General features: G+C 43.6%; 1 protein-coding gene across 17 annotated transcripts in view; it reads left to right on the forward strand.

The window, feature by feature from the left end:
• KIAA1217 (KIAA1217 ortholog) overlaps window positions 1-18287 on the forward strand; it is a 188900-nt gene extending 170613 nt beyond the window's left edge. For 10 of the 17 annotated variants that reach the window (XM_076331692.1, XM_076331694.1, XM_076331693.1 and 7 more), the window contains 6 exons: window positions 5296-5450; window positions 6075-6221; window positions 10060-10179; window positions 13682-15370; window positions 15846-15968; window positions 16679-18287. In XM_076331692.1, the coding sequence (XP_076187807.1) occupies window positions 5296-5450; window positions 6075-6221; window positions 10060-10179; window positions 13682-15370; window positions 15846-15968; window positions 16679-17173 (2729 nt within the window). In that variant the 3' untranslated portion in view covers window positions 17174-18287. Of the gene's footprint in view, window positions 1-5295; window positions 5451-6074; window positions 6222-10059; window positions 10180-13681; window positions 15371-15845 lie in introns of all 17 variants that reach the window. The other 7 variants (XM_076331707.1, XM_076331709.1, XM_076331697.1 and 4 more) reach the window with 6 other exon arrangements.
• The last annotated feature ends 151 nt before the right edge of the window (window positions 18288-18438 follow it).

An 18438-nucleotide genomic window follows, 5' to 3' on the forward strand; every position in this document is an offset into this window, starting at 1 on the left:
TATACTTTATCTATATCTATTATACTGTGTTCAGTTTTGCACTTAAAAGTTTAGCATTACAGAGAGCTCTGGAAAGAACCACAAAGAGTTTGAGCAGAAATCATCTTACCATCAGAAACCTAAAAAGCTCTTTTTGTAGACATATTTGTTATCAAAAGAAGATCAAGACATGCCTGAGGTTTCTGAGGGTAAGGAGGCCTTTTAACTTTGCAGAACATGTTCCGACAAGTTCCAGCAATTGGAAGCTGAAGCTAGAAAAAGCCACATTAAAAATTAGCTGTCAAATTTTAACATTTAGAGTGACTAATCACTGAAGTTTAATTATGAACATATGGGATTCTCTGCCACTTCAAATCTTTAAGCAATACTATGTTTCTTTCTGAAAGGCTGCTCAGGCACAAGCTCTGTGCATGATGCAAGACCCACTTAAAGAAATCCTTGAATCTATGTTAAGTGGAAAGTCAGACTATTTGATCTTAATGATCCTTGCTAACTTCATAATCTTAAACTATAAATACAACCAATGTTTTGGATGAGTCCCTCAGAGGTCTGAAAATGACCTGTGATGCTACATAACTGAGTTGTCCTGGGGAAGTGGATAGATATGTAGGAATGAATGCGAGTGGCTTTCACAGTAAGCATTCTGGCTGTCCACAGCTATGATATAGATATACTGAGTTTCAAGTTGAATGTGAGTCAAACTGTGACCCTGTAGCAAAAAAAGGCAAACATCATAATGAGATGAACAGGAATATCTACAAGACACATGAATCTGCTCATAGATGACACCTGACACATGAGCTCTTACATAGAAGTTCCCAAACACAATGTTTTGGACTTCAAGGAAGACTGAACAAATAGGAGGGAGTCAAAAGGACAGCAATGATAATGACCAGAGCTCTAAAAAACATGATCTCTGGGGAACAAAAAAGAAAGAATTGGTTTTGTTTAGCTCGAGGAAGTGAAGGCTGAGGAAGGACAAAGCAATCTCTGAATACACAAAAATGAGGCAATGAGGAGGATGTAAGATCCCCATCATTGGAGAGAATGGCTTAGACTAGCATTGATCAAGAATTATATAGGTAGAGCTACTTTGTGGTAGCAGCACGATGGGGTGTCCTTCCAGTCCTATTTCTTTCACAATTTAACATACAAATCCATGTCTGAATTTCTTCAAAGTTCAAGGAACAAAGAAGACACCTCAGCCAAACCTTGGATTTACCTCATGATGAGGTAAACATGAGTCAGCTGCAAAATTCTTACCCAGCTACTTAAGCAATAGTCCATCTGGCTCAGTTGTCTGTCTCTGACAGAGGCAATGGGAGATACTGTCTGTAGGCAGCACAGAACCTGGCCACCTTCTCCATTCTGCTAGCACTCCCCCAGCACCTCCAATTATTAGAGGGAATACCCCAGCCTCCTCCTTTTCATATTCATTATGGACATTTTATCCAGTAATTCCTCTATACTTGCTTACACCACTTGCTTCCCCACTGCTGTGGCAGCAAGCTCCAGGGGCTCACTCCCCATCCTGTGAAGGAGCTTTCCTTCACCTGTTTTAAAATGATCTCGTACTGGCTTCACTGAGTTCCCCATAGTTCTAATATTCTGCAATTTGGCAAACAACAGCTCTGCATTCCCTTTATAAAGTCATGAAGGCAGTGAATAAACCTCAGTCATATCCTGGAGGTCTCAGCCTGCCCCGTGGACTCCAAACTGCAAACTTGCAGCCTTTCTCGTCTCTCCATCTAGGCCAGCTGCTCCCTCCCCAGGCTCATTTCAGTTGCCCTTCTCTAACTCCACTGTGTCCTTCTGGAGCTGTGGAGACCAGAGTTGCATGCTGCACTCAAGGTGTTGGCATGCCAAGGTTGTAAATAGCTGCAAAATGATGCCCTGGGGCTTGTGTACACAAATTCATACAGAATTTGGGAAGAGTGTTTTCAGATTCAGCATTTTGTTCTGGGCGCACCGTTAGCACTGACAAGTTGTGGCTCCTTGGATGTTTCACAACATACATGTTTAAAATAAATTCTGTTGAACCTCATAAAGTAATTTTAGAATTCTGGCACCGTTGAGTGAGGTTACTGGCTATCAACACAATTATCTTGTATAATGTGTGGCATAAATAGAAAATGTCAGTGAAACTAAATACCATATGGGTGCAGTGAGCTCTGACATCTTAAGAAGTGCAGAACACAATAACAGAGACGTTTTGTAACTCACATACTTAACTAATCCACTTCTAGAATACAATTTTGCACAGTGTGTAGCCAGCAGATTTAAGGAGAAATTTGATGAGATTGAGACATTTGCCTTCTGTTGTGCATAATGAATCCGGTAATAGTAACATAAATAAGGGAACAGCAAAACTTTTCCTTAATACCTGATTAAATATCTCACATGCTACCCAACTCTCCTATGATTGAAGATGAAAATTTCAATATCAGTCTGCTGTAGACTAGAAAACTGAGCAACGTAAGGAAAGAGAGACCACCTACCTACTAATATAGTGCATAAGACATTTTGGCCATAAATTAGCAGACTCTTCCATTGGCTTTGCTGCAGAAGCCAGATAGATCACATTGCCAGAATATGTTGTCTCAGCCATTCTCCACACAGAACCCAAGTAAGAAACTCTTTTTTTTCCCTCTGCAAAGCACAAAACAAAGTAAAATTACACACTTTATACAATTTTGCAGATGACTCTGCAAATACTTCTTTAATGTCTTGACTCTAACTCATCTTTTTTATCAAGATAGTTCAGTGAAAAATATGAGGAATGTCTCTAGCATGTACATTAGAAATTTGGCTCCTTCATCCGTCTTTGTGCCTTCATATGTGAGAATGCCCTGATTTTTGCAAATGCTGGGTGATCGGTAGCTTCCACTAAAGACAGTTTGCTTATTTGACTACAAAGGCTGCCTCAAGGCAGGCATTATTATTTTGGGATCATTTTAAGACGTGTTGGATTTTTTTAGTGCAAGTAGAAATTTGTATGATGGGGGAAATTAATTCCAGTCTGGCTGTGCCTGTTGAAGAATGCTTCAGTTTAGTGAAATGGCTGGCGATGAACGACTCCCATTTTGTTCACAGAAGCGCTGAGCCCTTTGGCACCAAGGAAGGTTCCATAAAGTAGCGTGTTTGATCATGGTTAGTCTCAGGCTGAGTGAATTGTACTTGTCCATTTACTCCTCCCTCTGTAAATATACTAGAAGAACTCAGCCATAAGAAAAAAAAAAGTATTAGAATAAGGTCTTTTCCTCAATTTTTTTCCTCCAAAGTTTTTTTCCTTCCCATTTAGATTGGGGAAATAAAATTGTTTAGTAAAGAAAATAGAAATATAGCTTTGAAGTTTTACATCTTGCCCGGTGTTGTTGCATTGACTGTGAGCAGAGCCCATCAGAACCTCTCCTTAACGACTCCAGTTAAGGGATGTGAGGGGATTAGCCTTCGACAACCTGTGCACCTGCCACTCACCGACAATTTCTCTTGCCTGTGTTTCTCCTTTTTATTTCCCATTTTGAAGAATGGAGATGGATGAATGTCTCACAGATGTGAAAGAGATGGTAGGAATCATTCTGTCTTTGTGCCTTCCATGTCTCTCACCCAGCCTTGCTCTGATTAAGTGTGAGAAAAACTTCGGTGTTCTTGCAGTCAGAGCCGCTACCAGTTTGAGGGTAATGGGTTGAGCCCATTAAAAGGAGGAGGGATTTGCACAGGCCCCACACCATAGTCTGCTAAACACCATCTTAGAGAATTAGTCTGATTTTACAGCAGCAGTACGTCTGATACCATGAAAAACTTAGTGGTGCGTATTGACCAAAGAAGTGGTCTAATGTAAAGTGCGTCTGGAAATTCACTCTTGTTGCAGTCCTGCGAGTGAGTGCCAGATAAGCAGGGAGAGGGACGATACAACAGAGCATTTCTTTAAGCTTAAGCAGTTTCAGAGAACATTTGAGCTAAGAAGGGAACAAAGATGAGGCCGGGTCAGACAAGGGCTCTGTCCAGCCCTGGGGGCCAGCCGGCGCGTCGGAGGAGCCTGGCACAGCCCCGGGAGTGGGCAGTTACGCAATAACTTGCCTAGAGGGAATACTTAGCCCTAAACAGCTGGGTAATCCCAAAAGCAGGAGGTTTTAGCTTTCTGGGTTATATTTATTCCAGCTGTTTATATAACACTGAGTAGCTGCAGAAAGGTCGTTCTCTCACTCTTGAAAACAAATATTGTAAACAGCAGTGTGGACATGGTGGCTGTTGCCATGTATGATGCTTAGCCTGTGACCAGAAACACACAGGGACAGGTCACGAGCAATGTGACACTGCTTCTGGAAAAAATGCCATCCAGTGACGGCGGGGAAGAGGAAGTGGCAGCTGGGTGGGGAAGCATCGTGGTGGGGAAATACCAGTTTGAAAAACTGGTCTTCTCTTGGAAGACTGTCCTCAGAAAGCAAGGGCTGGCTCTGCTCAGCTATTGGATTTGGTATTTGAGTCTTCGTGGGTTAGCAAAATATACATATAGGGCTCTTATATGATAATTCAAAGGCAAACTTGTGCATTCCTGGAATACTTAGTAGTAAGTAAAGTGAAAACAAATGCTGCCTTAGAAGAGAAGCAAGTGCCGTTGCCCTTGGTGCTCCCCTGCCCTGCTCAGGGGTGAGAGGACTCATTGAACTGGAGAGGTGGCATCTCCAGAGCAGTGTTTACATTTTCCCCTCTCAGCCTTTGTCTGAACTTAGCTAGTTTTGTCCAACTATAAGATGGACAAAACTCTTCAGCTCCTCTCCTAGCACCTTGCTGGCAGCACCTCCCAGGCAGAAGAGAAATGTGTGCTGGTTGCTTCAGAATTGCTGAGAACGACAAGAAGCCTCCAGGTTTGGTGTCTTGCTAGTAGCCACGTCAGTGGCCACACTTTCAAAGGAGGCTACAGGGGCACTATCTGTAGCCAGGTACCCAGCTGAACCTGCACCTTACATGCTTCTTTACAAGTGATTGATTTGCAGAGGTGTGCTGTGCTGTCACACTTGTACACCAAGGGCTGAAACCCAGCCACAGTGACGTGGGCGACAAGAGTTTTGCTGAAAATTTCTGAGTCAAGTGACATGGTTTCTCTGTGCAAGTGCAGCACTGTCTGCTTTTGTTCAAGGCATTTCTACTTGAATCCCAAATGTGTTTCTATTCATATATATTCAGCAGCAGGACCTTTCAAGACTTTTTTTTCCTTTCCAGTTGAGGCAGGGATGCAAATACTTTTTCCCTCCTTCATCTATGCTCACTTTGTGCTGCTCTGTTTACTTGCAGAAGAAGTTCCTGATGGAGAACAGGATAATGACAAACTGACCAAGTCTCCACCTCCTCCACCTCCGCGGCGCAGTTACCTGCCAGGTTCAGGACTAACCACAACGAGATCAGGAGATGTCATCTATGCAGCCAGAAAAGAGGCTGCTGCTGTCAAGGTTTGATGATTCAGACTCTGGGCAATCAGACTGTTGATGAGTGGCTGGCACAGAGAAACTTTCCCAGGCTTGAGCTCTGTCTGTAAACCACAAAATAAGTTGAGACAGAGCTACGTCCTGGAGAGCTACTGAAACTGCTTACCAGGGAACACTATTGTTAGGCCAAATGAACAAGTAAGGTTTGATCAGTTCTGTTTACAGGAGTCTTGCTGCTCTTATCTCCTAGCAATGTAGAAGGCAAGTCACAGGCTGCTTTCATTTAGAGTGGTAAGAAGATTAAAAATGAAAAAAGCACGCCTTACACAGATGGGGAAGATCAGCTCAGATTTGAGAGCGCTTTTACAGAAATGTTGCAAATTAGTTTCTTTGGGCTTCCTTTCCTCATCTGTTCTGTTCCCTGAAGGAAGCGGAGGGAAGTCCAAGTTAGGAAGCTTTTTAATCTGTGAACATGCTATCCCATCAGCAATATTGGTTGTTTTTGAACTGATGAAGTAGCAGTCCCCTTAAAAAAGGAAGAGGGACCTTGCAACAGGGGAATTGCAGTAGTGTCGAATTTTCTGTGTTTGCTTTGCATCAGGAGGGTTCAATTATATTGTCTGTCTATGCTTTCTCATCCCCTTGTAGGAATGCAGTGAAGATGCTGGGCAAATAGCACAATCCAAAGCCCCTAAAGAGGATCAGGCATTGTCTCGGAGCACAGGGCATGCTGTAGCATCAGCTGCAAAAGATGAGGAGGAAGAGGAAGGAGATAAAATAATGGCAGAATTACAGGTATGCCCTTTGGGTTGCACATGGAGACACCTGTGCCCAATATCACTTCTAGGGCCTCAACAGAATTCATAGGTCAGAACATGAAGGAAAGTAGGTCTGCCAGTCTCACCCTGTCCCACTTTATTGCACTGGGTGGTATACGTTTTGTAAGCACCACCCAAATTTTGTTCAAGAGGTCTGGAGCTGAGAGAGTGGTCAAGAATGCAGGGGTTACCACTGGAGAATCTTATACACGTAGATGGGACAAGTGAAATATCGGTGTGCATTAGGTGTGGTTGTCCCTGGCCTAGCATTTCTCACTTAGTACCAGACCAGCAAGGTGCTGAGAGCCCATCATTCTGTTAACATTGGTGGGAACAGAGAATATGGGGTCTGCTCCTGGTGGGTTGTGCTCACTTCTTCTGTGCAATGTTTCCCAGAGTGTTTGAACATTGAAACATTTGCTGTTGCCTGTTGTGTAACTGGTACATTACTTTGCCAGTGGCATAGGAATAACGCTCTTTTGCTGGTCCTTCGCTTGGTAGCATATAAGCTGGTTTAGTTCAGTGATGGCGATGCTGCAGTAAAAGCCAAGTATTCCAGCCACCACCAGTGAACTCCAGCTTCCCAGGGGCACCCTCTGTCCTATTCCATGCCCACATGAGGAAAGGAGATGTGGATCAGCTTAACTGGCTATAACTTCTATTGTTGGGGTGTTTCAGAGCACTTGTCACAACATGAGATGATCCTGCTGTCCACCTGCCAAAAGGTGGCTTTGGTCCTGCCCAGGGAGTGTTTGCAGCACAGGAGACGTGGATATTAAGCAGCAGCTGTTACATGTGATGGGTGCACCCTGCTCAACTCTCACCCACCAGCGCTTCAAACAGCTGGTTTGCAGGTTTACCTGCAGTGGTTTACCCTTGTCCCGTGTTTGTGTGCTAATGGCTAATGTGACGGGAGAGCTGGGGACAGTGAAACTGTCACATTGTCTCCTGTCTCCAGGAAAGCAACCCGGCTGCCTTGCAACTGGTGACAATGAAATGGAGGTTAAGGTCTGGAAAAGGGGGCTGAGGCGAGCTAAGGAGGACAAATAGACATGGTAACTCAACAGGGAATGAGTGTTTGAGTGCTAGTTTTGGGGACAAGTAATGCTAATTTTAAACAAATACGAAAATCTCAGGTACATTTTAGAAGGTTGACAGGGTACCATGTTTTAGAAAGGGCAAACTGCTTGATCCAGGAGCTACAGGCTCATTAGTGTGCTCTATCAGTCATAGGCAGAATCAGGTACGGGATTCAATCAGTGAAGAACTAAAGGACAGATGTAAACAGTTATGCTAGTAAACACAATATAATGGAACACAGATCTGTCAAAGCAAACAACACTCTTTGATCAGGTAGCAGGTTTGACTGCTTAAACTGAATTTTATACCTATAAATATTTTTGTAAGTCATTTGATCAAACATCATAACATTCTGATAAAAATCTGGCACCATGGAGTATATAAAAAAATAAATAAATCATAGGACGATTGAGAGCTGTATGGCTCTGAAAGTGTTGCCTTTGATGCAGGTGTTCATGGTCAGGCCCCACAGAGACCAGCTACAGGCCCAGTGCCACTCTGTATTTTCATCAATGGCCTGGAAATACATTTAAAACCCTTACTGTTTAAATCAGCTTAATTAAAACTAGTGAAGTATGAGAGCAGGGAGATGACAGCAATCACTTAATGGTCATAATACATTCACTGAAATATAAAGTCCACACGAAGAACAACAAATACAGGCCATACCACAACTGCATGTCTTGGAAAGGAACAGGAGTTGCAGTAACAAGTTGACAGGAGGTCCCAGGTCAGTGCTGTTGCCAGAAAGTTAGTGTCTGCTTTGGGTGTAGATGTGAGAACAGGGAGTGTTTTCATCTCTGTGTACAGGATCAGGGAGATCAGCACTGGGCTGCTGCATCCATGACTAAGTGTCCATGCGTCCCCTGTTTGAAAAGGCTGTTAAGGATATAAGGGTTCAGAAGAGACTTGAGTACAATGTGGAGGTACCTTCATGGGAAGTACCATTTTAATCTAGCAGAAAAAGGCATACTAATATCAGTTGCTATAGCACAAAATGTATTTGGACACTTACAGATATTTCGGAGCAAAAGTGATAAATAAACAAATTGCCAAGGGAAATAGTGGATTCTTCATCACTTAAAGTCTGAAGGACTTTGAGGATGCCTTTGTAGATGGTATGCCTAAATCAAAAACACATCACTGGTCTCACAAATGGGTAAGCTGGGGAAAGTCCATACCCTGTATTATGAGGAGCAAGACTACTTGTTCTAATAGTTCCATGTCGTCTTAGGTACTCTGGTCTATAAACACAGACAAATAGGATGTAATGGAAAACCAGAAGAAACTCTACACCTTGATTTTTGCACTGGATTTTTAAATTATTGTTACTTTTCTGATTTTGCATAAACATGCAATACATATGAGGAGTACAATATTTAAAGAACAGGCCTGATTCTAATCTGTAATCAGAGCTATTAATTTCATGAGAGTTGCCAGGAATTAAATGATTTCCCTAATACATGATATACAAATACAGTCTTCTTGCGTGTCACGGTGCATTTGACTCCTGTAACTACTCCCCCCTCATACCCCTGGCTGACAGAGATGTCCTGCCTGTACGTCTCACCAATGGCAGACCGTGCCATTAGAGGCCTGCAGAAGTCCCAGTGATGCACATTTGGAGCCAGCGCTGTGCAGTGGTGGCAGTGATGGTTCTGCTCCTCTGGATCTGGGAGCCAGCTGGATAGAGAAACCCGAAGGAAATGGAAGGAGGATAGCAAGACAAAGGGCTGAAAAGTCCAGGCCATGCCCTGGGGTACACACAGTGGGAGGCCAGTGGTTCACAAGCCCATATATTGGGGTGTTTCCAGACCAGGAGGAACCTGAAGTGGACTGTCACCATCTGGAGCATTAGTGAGGGCTGTGGCAAAGACACATGTCTCCAAGTTTTAATAACAAACAGTTTGTGTGGGGAGAAGTGGAGTTATGTAGCTCTTGCATGATGTGCCATGAGACAGACAAATCTGGGAGCTGAGTGGACAGCAAGGGGTGGGGTAGAGGTATTAGATGCCTTCTTCCCTCATTTATTGAATGTGTAAGGCCTGCTGCTCCCACCTCTTCCTCACATTTCTGCAGGCAACATATAGATCACTTCCAGATGAGAACATCTGGGGAAGAAGATCTGTATTTCCACTCTGCTTGTCCTATCCAGAGAAACAGCAAACCCCTGCTAATACTCACAGGGAATGGAGGTGAGAAAGCATAAAGGAAGCACAGGAGAAGTGTATGGGGACAGTAAATGGAGTAAAGAGAGCTGAGCTTTGGGATTCGTTTATTTTAACACATAAAACCTTAGGTTTAGTTATTAATTGATGTGTGGTCGAGGCCAAAATGCATCTGATGGGGATTTTGAGGAGATGTCAGACACTAGGAAGTAGGTACTGTTGCAAGCCCAAAGTTTGTCATGGGCTTCCTAGTTAAGTTTGGATAGTTTGCAGCACCTCTGTGTGCCTTCCTCTCCCCATCTGTAAAAATAGAAATCAAGCTTGTCTACCTGCAGGGGACACTGAGGTCAGCGTGATGAGTTAGACTGCAGTCTTGGCAGATTGGAGGGTATGCCCTACTTCTCTTAGTCTGATAGTCTAAAATCTCTATTATCTCATGAGCCTGTAAATAATATTGTTGAGCTGTGAATGTTAAAAACAAATGCTCTCTTTCTAGTTGGTCATCCCCAGACATTTCTGTATAAAAGCTACTTGGTCTCCCGATAACCTGCAGTATTTATTTCCTAGGCTTTCCAGAAGTGCTCTTTTATGGATGTAAACTCAAACAGTCATGCTGAACAGTCCAGAAATGATACACATGTTAAAGACATAAGGCCTGGGACTTTAATGCCTCACAAGGAAAAGAAGGTAACAAGTGGCGTTTGTAGACATGCCACCCGGTCTTGGCATAACCTTCTTTCCTTCAAAACTAATCTTATATCTTGTGTCCTGTTCTCTCTAACCCCCACCCACCACTGCCCAGTGGTTTCCTTCCTTTTATCTCAGTATGGCTCAGAAATGCTCATATGGAACATTATATCAAGCTACATTATGTGTCTCATCAGCAAGTATACAAGGGTTGCTTGAAGTTTGATGATTCTGTGAAATCAAAATTAAAAAAGGCTCCATCAGTTTGTGCCAAAGAGCTGCTCATACTCCTCAGAACACCCTTCCAGTGCTGTTCTGGCGATGGATGGTGAAGCATCTCTCCTAAGCTTTGTACTTGTCTTGAGGAGAAATAGCGGTTCCTCTCAGTCTCAAGAACCACTTTAGAGCATTTCTGCTTTATTTTGCTTCATTTCTTGGTCCCAGAAATAGTTATTAGATATTCAGAAATCCCATTCAGTTTATTGGAAGATAGAGTCAAGGGCTGAATTGATGGGATGGGCTGAATTTGCCCTTATTCTGAAAGTTAATGCCCAAGATTCATTCTTCGGTGATGGGACTTAGAAGAGGTGCCACGTGTCTGGGGCCATAGGCAAGTCGGGGTGAATTTCACAGCTGTATCTGGACTGGGGTTGCCGTTTGAGTTCATTGGTTGTAGCGGGCAGCCAATGTGGAGGATGAAGAAAAGAACAAATATTTCTGCCTTTGCAGACCTCTTTTTTAAGTTTAAGAATAATGAATTGAATCAGTGCTGGGTTTAGGGAGTCATGCAGGCATGACAGCTTGTCAGCCAAATGCCAGTTTGCAATGAAGGGGGGTATGGTGGGGAAGAAAACACAGCTCTTCTGCACAGCATTTCAACTTTGTCATGCATTTTGTGTGTGTATGCAAATTGGAAATAGCAGTAATAATACCTTCTCTGATGTAACATCATGAGTAACTCCCCAAGGATGTTATGGGAGACATTGCACTCCAACTTCATTTAACAGAAACTGAGGCAGGGAGAGAGAAAGTGTCTTTGCCAGGTCCCCAAGGCAGAGAAGAACCCAGCTGCCCTAACCACAGTGAGCTGCATCTGCACAGGGCACTGCAGCTGTAAAGCACAAAGTGACAGCTAGATGGTGGTGTCTGATATATTATTAGCATCAAAATCCATATGTCCCCCAGAAGGTACTGCTGCCAGGTTAGGGCATTGCACACAAGGACTTGGCTTGGAGCTGCCCAAACAGCAGTTCTGGTCTAAAGCTGCAAACACCTGGCTGGGTGAGGGTACAAGTTCATGGGTATGAGAAAAAGGGAAAGATTGCTTTGTTGTGGAGTGTATGACATTACAGAGAAAAAAAAAGTGTGAACGTGTCTCTATTCATCCTCATTACTACTGGTATCAGAATGAGACAATCATATTGTTACATGAAAACCTGGGTCACCACTCAAGACACTGCACATCCTGTAGCACAAATGTTTCTTTGAAAGGTGCTGCCAAGTAATTGCCATAAACTGCTATTTATTGTAATAACAGAGAGTGCAAGAAATTAAGGTTAATGAGATCTGGTTTTGTCATCTGACATGACAATGTTTATTGGCTTTAAATATGGAGCCTTGTGGTCATGATAAACTCATAGAGGAAATGAATTTTGTTGTAGTTTTATTTTTTAGTAGAAAGGCAGCAGTTCCTAAAATGAGATATATTGTACAATGACACCATGAGATGTTGCACTGATGCTTGGAACAAGAAGTGGACCTTGCTAAAAAAGATAACAGAGAAAGGGGAACTCAGTCAGCATATCCACAGCCAACAAGTGCCATTACATGGCCTGACCTAATTCTGGGAGCTCTGACATGTAATGGGACTGGAAGGCGCCTACCACTTAGCAAGTCTGGGCCTGAGGTGACCATGCGGCCTGGCGTTTTGTTCTGATACCAGCTCTCAGCACAAAGTGCAGGCAGTGTCAGCCTGCCCACTGATGCCTCGCTGGCTGTGGCTGGTTTGCGTGATAGCTCCTCCTTGTTTAGGAATATGAGGGATGTCAAGGTATCTGTGGAGCAGCTAACTGCACAGCCTTGTTACTGCTAATAAGCCTTTGTAGAGATGAATTGTGACTCTGGTCTATCACTGACTTTCTCGCTCCTGCATTTTGATTTTGTGTAGTTTTTCTGTGTAAAATCCTCAGACAGTATATAAGAAAATATCACAGAAGATGTAGAAACTGTACCTTGTGAACCTCTGTACGCATGGGGAGTGCATGCACTAGCCAACCTGTGGATTTCTGTACCGTCACTCATTCATCTCTGCTGGGAGAGCAACTCTCCTGACTGATCTTCTACACATCTTGATGCTGATATAAGTATAATCTGTCCTTCTGGTGTGTAAGGAGTCAGCTTCTAGTCTCAAGCAAAGTCAGCAGTAACGCTTTTGGCTCACTGCCTTCGGGCACTTGAGGACAGACTCATTTCCTTCTTGGCGAGCCATCTTTTGATTGTAGATTTCCCTCTTGCTCGTTCATAGGCATGGTGTCTCTTCAGGTCATTCCCTCACCCTGATGATTGGTGTTTATCCTAAGCTGTCACTAGCACTTAACAAACTGAGTCCCAAAGAAAAGCCTGGTATTACGAAACAGCATCTCCAGGGAACCTCATTTGAAAATAAAGAAAAAAATCCCCTTAAACTTGCATTGCTGGGAATATACTACTTTTGAGCTAGTGGATGACCTCTCTGTGTGCTGTTTGGAGTTGCTTCTATAAATGAATGCAGCTCAGTGTTTCATTCCACACTTCCATGGGCACTGCAGGGTGCTTCTGGTAATTTTGAAGGACTACTTTTAAGCTGCAGCAAGGATTTAGAAATGCTCAGACTGTGGTCATATTAACTGTGATGGAACAGCGCTTCTCAGGTGTGAGCAACATTAGAAGCAGCAAAATGTCATAATTTGAAAATCAGCTTTTACCGGTACAAAACTTCCTTTCAAGGCTAGCCAGACTCTGGCATTTGGCGCTCCGGTGAGCTAGCCAGCCGTAGCGCCCTGCTGTCAGCCCTTCCACATCAGGCTCCCTTTGATGTGTCTCAGCAGAACTTAATCAGATACTGTGAAGCTTTTCAACTTCAACCTTATACAAACTAGGGATTTTTTTTAACTGGAAAGTAAGTGAGTCAAGGTAGCACTGTGCTGGAAATAAGGTAACTAGTGTGCTTTTGCATATTCTGGAGGCCTTGTTAAGACAGGAGCCCTAGGTAACAACCCATGCTGGCCGCATGCATAGCACAGAGCAGTAACGTCATGCGCTGTTCTGCCAGAATTTGGAATTTTGCCCCAAAGAAAGACAGGAATCAGGTGACAACTTCAGACATGCCTCCGCAGCAGTGAACAGAGTGGTGAGTTCCTGAGGTCTGCACAACCCCTGAGAATATGATGATTTATTTGAGGAAAAAAAAGTCCTGTAAAGGTAACAGCCCTGAATAACTAAGTAATACAACTTTCCCCCTTAGGTGTATGGGGCTACAACAGGATCTCCCACAGATAGTGACCATCATAAAGAGAAGAGGGAAGGGAAAACTGAAGAAGAATTGGGTTCTGATTCATCCAGCACAGCTGACAGTAAAATTGGCTTTTCAATGAATGACAGTCCTACATTTAGCAAGGGTTTGTTTGTAGACAGTAGAGACTATTCTAAGAAAAACCTCCAGAATATGAGCACAAACCTGTCTGGTGTCAGTTTGCCAGAAGATGACAAACGAAGAGGGGCTCAAGATATTTTAGGATCCCATTTTCCAGCTGTTGAAACTGGAAAACAAAAGCTAAACTACGGACTCTCACGAGATGCTCGCCAGGGCCTGCCGCAGGGTGAAGCTTTGCAGAGCACGGGCAAGCATATCCCCATCAGCAGCGTTGCCCCTCTCATGAGGCACACGCAGGAGGCTGCAGGGCCTCAACCTTCCTCGCAGGAGCAAGAAGCTTCTGCAGTCAACTACAATCAGGTTGTGCTAAGACCCAAAGTGTCCAGAAGTAACAGTGTGAACAGCATTGAAGAGACAGACTCTCTGGCTAGCTCTCCAAGTGAAGACAACCCACCCACAGAAAACATCGCCTTCATGATTACTAAAACAGCTGTCCAGGTCCTCTCGAGCGGGGAAGTTCACGATATAGTCAGCCGGAAAGGTGGAGATGTGCAAACAGTGAATATCGATGTGAGGAAGGACGTGGCGTCGGAGAAGGGTATCCCAGAAAACACAGACAGCGAAGAGCCAGTGGTATGTCTGGACAAAAAACCCGTCATCATCATTTTTGATGAACCTATGGATATTAGGTCAGCTTATAAGCGGCTTTCTACAATTTTTGAGGAATGTGATGAGGAGTTGGAGAAAATGATGACAGAGGAAAAGATAGAAGAGGAAGAGGAAGAGGAAGAAAACGAAGCACATGAAATCTCTGACAGCCAGAAGGAAGAGCCACCAGTAGTTAATGACAGAAAAGCAATCGCGGAGTATTCAGCAGCTCATGGTCTCAACGAGCAGTACATATTTAACCTTCAGTCTTCCTCTGACCCTGTAGAAACCAGACCTCCTGCAGAGGAGGAAAGCACAAAGACAAATTTTAACAAATACCGTCAGATCTATGGGCTAAACACGGAAGCAAACTTGGACTCTGCCGATCAGTTTGGAAGCAGGCAGGATTCTAAGAAAAAATTTAAGTTCAAATTCCCTAAAAAGCAGCTGGCTGCTCTGACGCAGGCAATACGGACAGGAACCAAGACCGGGAAGAAGACTTTGCAGGTTGTGGTCTATGAAGAAGAGGAGGAAGATGGGACCCTGAAGCAGCACAAGGAAGCAAAGAGATTTGAAATCACCAGGTCTCAGCCTGAGGACAGTGACAAAAGTCCTTCTGGGAAGCAAGAGGGACCCCCTGGAGCTGCAGTGTCCCTGTCTAGGACTGATGAAATTCGACAGAGTACATACCGAACGCTAGACAGCCTTGAGCAGACTATAAAGCAGCTGGAAAACACCATCAGTGAAATGAGTCCAAAATCTGTCCCTGAAAGCACATACAGCTCTGAGGGAAGCACTGTCCCCTTCTCTGCCCAGATAGTACCAGAGACCCCACCCCGAGAGCTTGTAGTGCTGGATGAGAGCCTTGCTGGCGTAGACCCCCCTCCGTCAATCCCAGCCACTTCACGTAAGGTACCTTAGTCCGAGAAATCAAACCTCCAGCTGCTTTCTAAAATCTGCAATAATCACCATTAAACAAGAGGGTCTTGTGATTTGTTTGCTTCCTTTCAGGTGGCTTGTTTGGGCTCCCCACGAGGTGTCTAACAGCTAATAGACCATTGGGTTTTTGTTTGGGTTTGGTTTTTTTTTTTAATCTTGGCTGCTGATTGGTGATGGGCAAATGCAAGGGAGCTGGGTCGAATAATCCGCTGTGTGAAATGACAAGTGTCACTGACATGAAATCCAGGCTGATCAGTAGCTGAGCAGTTTTCTCCATATGATTCTGGAAATTAACACCTGCGGTGTGAAGCTCCTGAACTTTCCCTGCATGTAGTACTGCGGCTTTTTTTTTTTTGGCGCATGGTGTGCAGTCACCTCTTCAAGCACACTGGTACTGATCACGCCCTCTCCTTGTCTCCCCTCCCTGCCCCTCCACTCATTTCCGCAGGGCTCCAGCGCTGCCTCCCAGACAAGCCGGATGCCGGTCCCCATGGCTTCAAAAAGTAGACAAGGAAGCATGGAGAAAGCAGGCAAACAGCACAAGCTGCAGGATCCACGCCAATACAGACAGGTAGTTTTACCCTAAACCCAGTGTTTGGATGGACGTTTCATGTTGTTTGTTTATTACAAACTCCAGTAACTGACTGAGATTATACCAAATAACGGATGCCTGTCTTTCGAGTGAGGTCTAACTGGACATCCTGGATCCTGGGGGCATGACAGTATCTACTGATCTTTTCACCATGCTTGTGCGTGCATGTCTGCAATAAAACACCTGCTGCTTTTTTTGTTTTGTTGGTTTTTTTTTTTAACTGTGGTATTCAGCTGTGATTTTAAGATGTCAACTACCTGTTTACTTTCCCTTTGGTAAATGTGGCGGTTCCTTAGGAGAGCTGGGAATGCTTCTGTTCAGAGAGTCTTTACAGGCAGCCTTGAACACTAACCCGTCGGTGTAATAGATGGCAGTAGCTGCACGTTAACTCTCCAGCCGGACATGTCTATTCACACGTTAATAACCCAGAAGCATGGCCAATGTAGTGACTGGTTTATAACCCATAGATCGCGCCTTCTCACGAAAGCGTTGTTGGCTCTTTCTCTCTCTCTGTGCACTCTTTGTTGGGCACTTTGGGTTTTCTACCAGGTCCAGTCCACGGCTGCAAGACTTAGCTCAGGCCTCGAACTGTTAATTCTTATTCCCTGTAGGGCTGTTTTCCCAGGTCCTGTTGGTTTATCATGTTACTGGCTTTCTGACAAACTGTCTCCTGCCGTCTTTATTTGCAGGCTAATGGAAGTGCTAAGAAAGCTGGTGGGGACTATAAGGCTACTTCCCCTACCCTACCTGCTTCTAAGATCCCAGCCTTTTCTCCCACTTCTGGGAAAAGCAGCTCAGCACCCGCTTCTAGCGGTGACAGCTCTAACCCTCTTAATCCACCTACTAAAACCTCCATTCCCTCCTCTAACCTTCTCGGTCCTCAGACAGGTCGCATAACTTACTCTACCTCCCTCATCCCCTCTGTCTCTAACGGCTCCTCCAAGTTTCAGAGCCCCACTTACCCAGGGAAAGGTCACCATCTCTCCTTCTCACTACAGACTCAAAACGGCCGGCCACCCCCTCCTTCCTCCTCTACCTCCCCCCCCTCCTCTACCTCTCCCACTTCACTGAACCAAGGTATGAAGAGCATCAGGACAATCCACACACCTAGCTTCACCAGCTACAAGGCACAGAACGGAAATGCCGGCAAGTCCACCCCATCCACGGCCAAGGAGCCATCCTAAAGGCTAAGCACAGCACGCGTGCAAGTTCACCAAGGCTTTTTGTTTGTTTTCAAAGAATCCGCAGCCAATATTTTAACCAGGGAATGTAACCATTTTGCTGTATTGCTGGAGGCTTAATACTAATCACGTGCTAAATACTGAATTACTACACTAGATTAGAGTGAAGCTTTTTTGTAAAACTGTTGCTGTTGTAATGATAAAAGAGCGTTTTCTTCCTTTAGGCAGCACCTCTTACAAAAAAGTGTGAAGGTGTGTGAGTGAACTTGTGTGTGTGTGCACAGCGGTGTACTGAGCATGGGAAAACGTATGGTTAAAAATTTAGTAAGTTGTTTTGTATAAAGCTATTTTTCATTATGGGGACTAGAAGTGAACAGAGATATACTAAAGTGTGATTATACACAACTGTAAAACTGAAACTAAAATATTTTTCTTTTATTTTGGTGTTATTTAGCTTTGTTACAGATTTCTATTTTTGTCAACAAATGTCATGGTTCCTTTCGAGATCTTTTTGCCAAAACATTTTGATACTATTATAATGTACATTTGAAAGTAGTATGCTGGACAGTAAACCTCTACACAAGAACAGAACAAGACTGGTCTTAGTGTGTACGAGGCAACTCAACCTATTGCACTGCCATTCAGATTATATTTAAGAATTTGCCAAGCCAAGAAAAAAAAAAAAAAATTGTTTTACACATCTAGGTAGCTGCTGATTACTTCTTTTCTTAGCTAAATCCACCCTTTTCCTTCAGTTTTATTTTACTGAGACCTGGTAACCCATTAACGTATTGCATTGTGGATTTTAAAGTGTACACTTCTGTACTGTTCTGTATACTGGCAAACTTTTGTACATATCTATAAATATATATAAATAAATAAATACTGTATGTGGCTGGGCACATAGAGTAGTTTTACCACACCAAAGTTAATTTTTATGCATGCTTAAAAATATATATGGGGAAGGGTTGAAAAAGATGGGTATCAGTCAACTAGGAAAAAAAGCAAGAAGCTTGCATAGCTCATGGTTTTGTAAATAAATTTATTTGTATAACATCATAATGTAATATACAGAATTATGATAAGCAAAGATCTTTACAAAAATAAAGGGCTGCATGCTTATATATTTGTATTTTGTCACTAATTACTTTTAGAATGGTCTCAATTAGCTGTTAAGCTGTGTGCCTGAGAGCATTAAACCATCAGGAGAAAAACTGACTTTATTTTCCCCAGATTAAAGCCATGCTAAGTAGTAATTTCAAAATGGG

This window comes from Aptenodytes patagonicus, chromosome 2 (genome assembly GCF_965638725.1).
Source record: "Aptenodytes patagonicus chromosome 2, bAptPat1.pri.cur, whole genome shotgun sequence".
Taxonomy (NCBI): domain Eukaryota; kingdom Metazoa; phylum Chordata; class Aves; order Sphenisciformes; family Spheniscidae; genus Aptenodytes; species Aptenodytes patagonicus.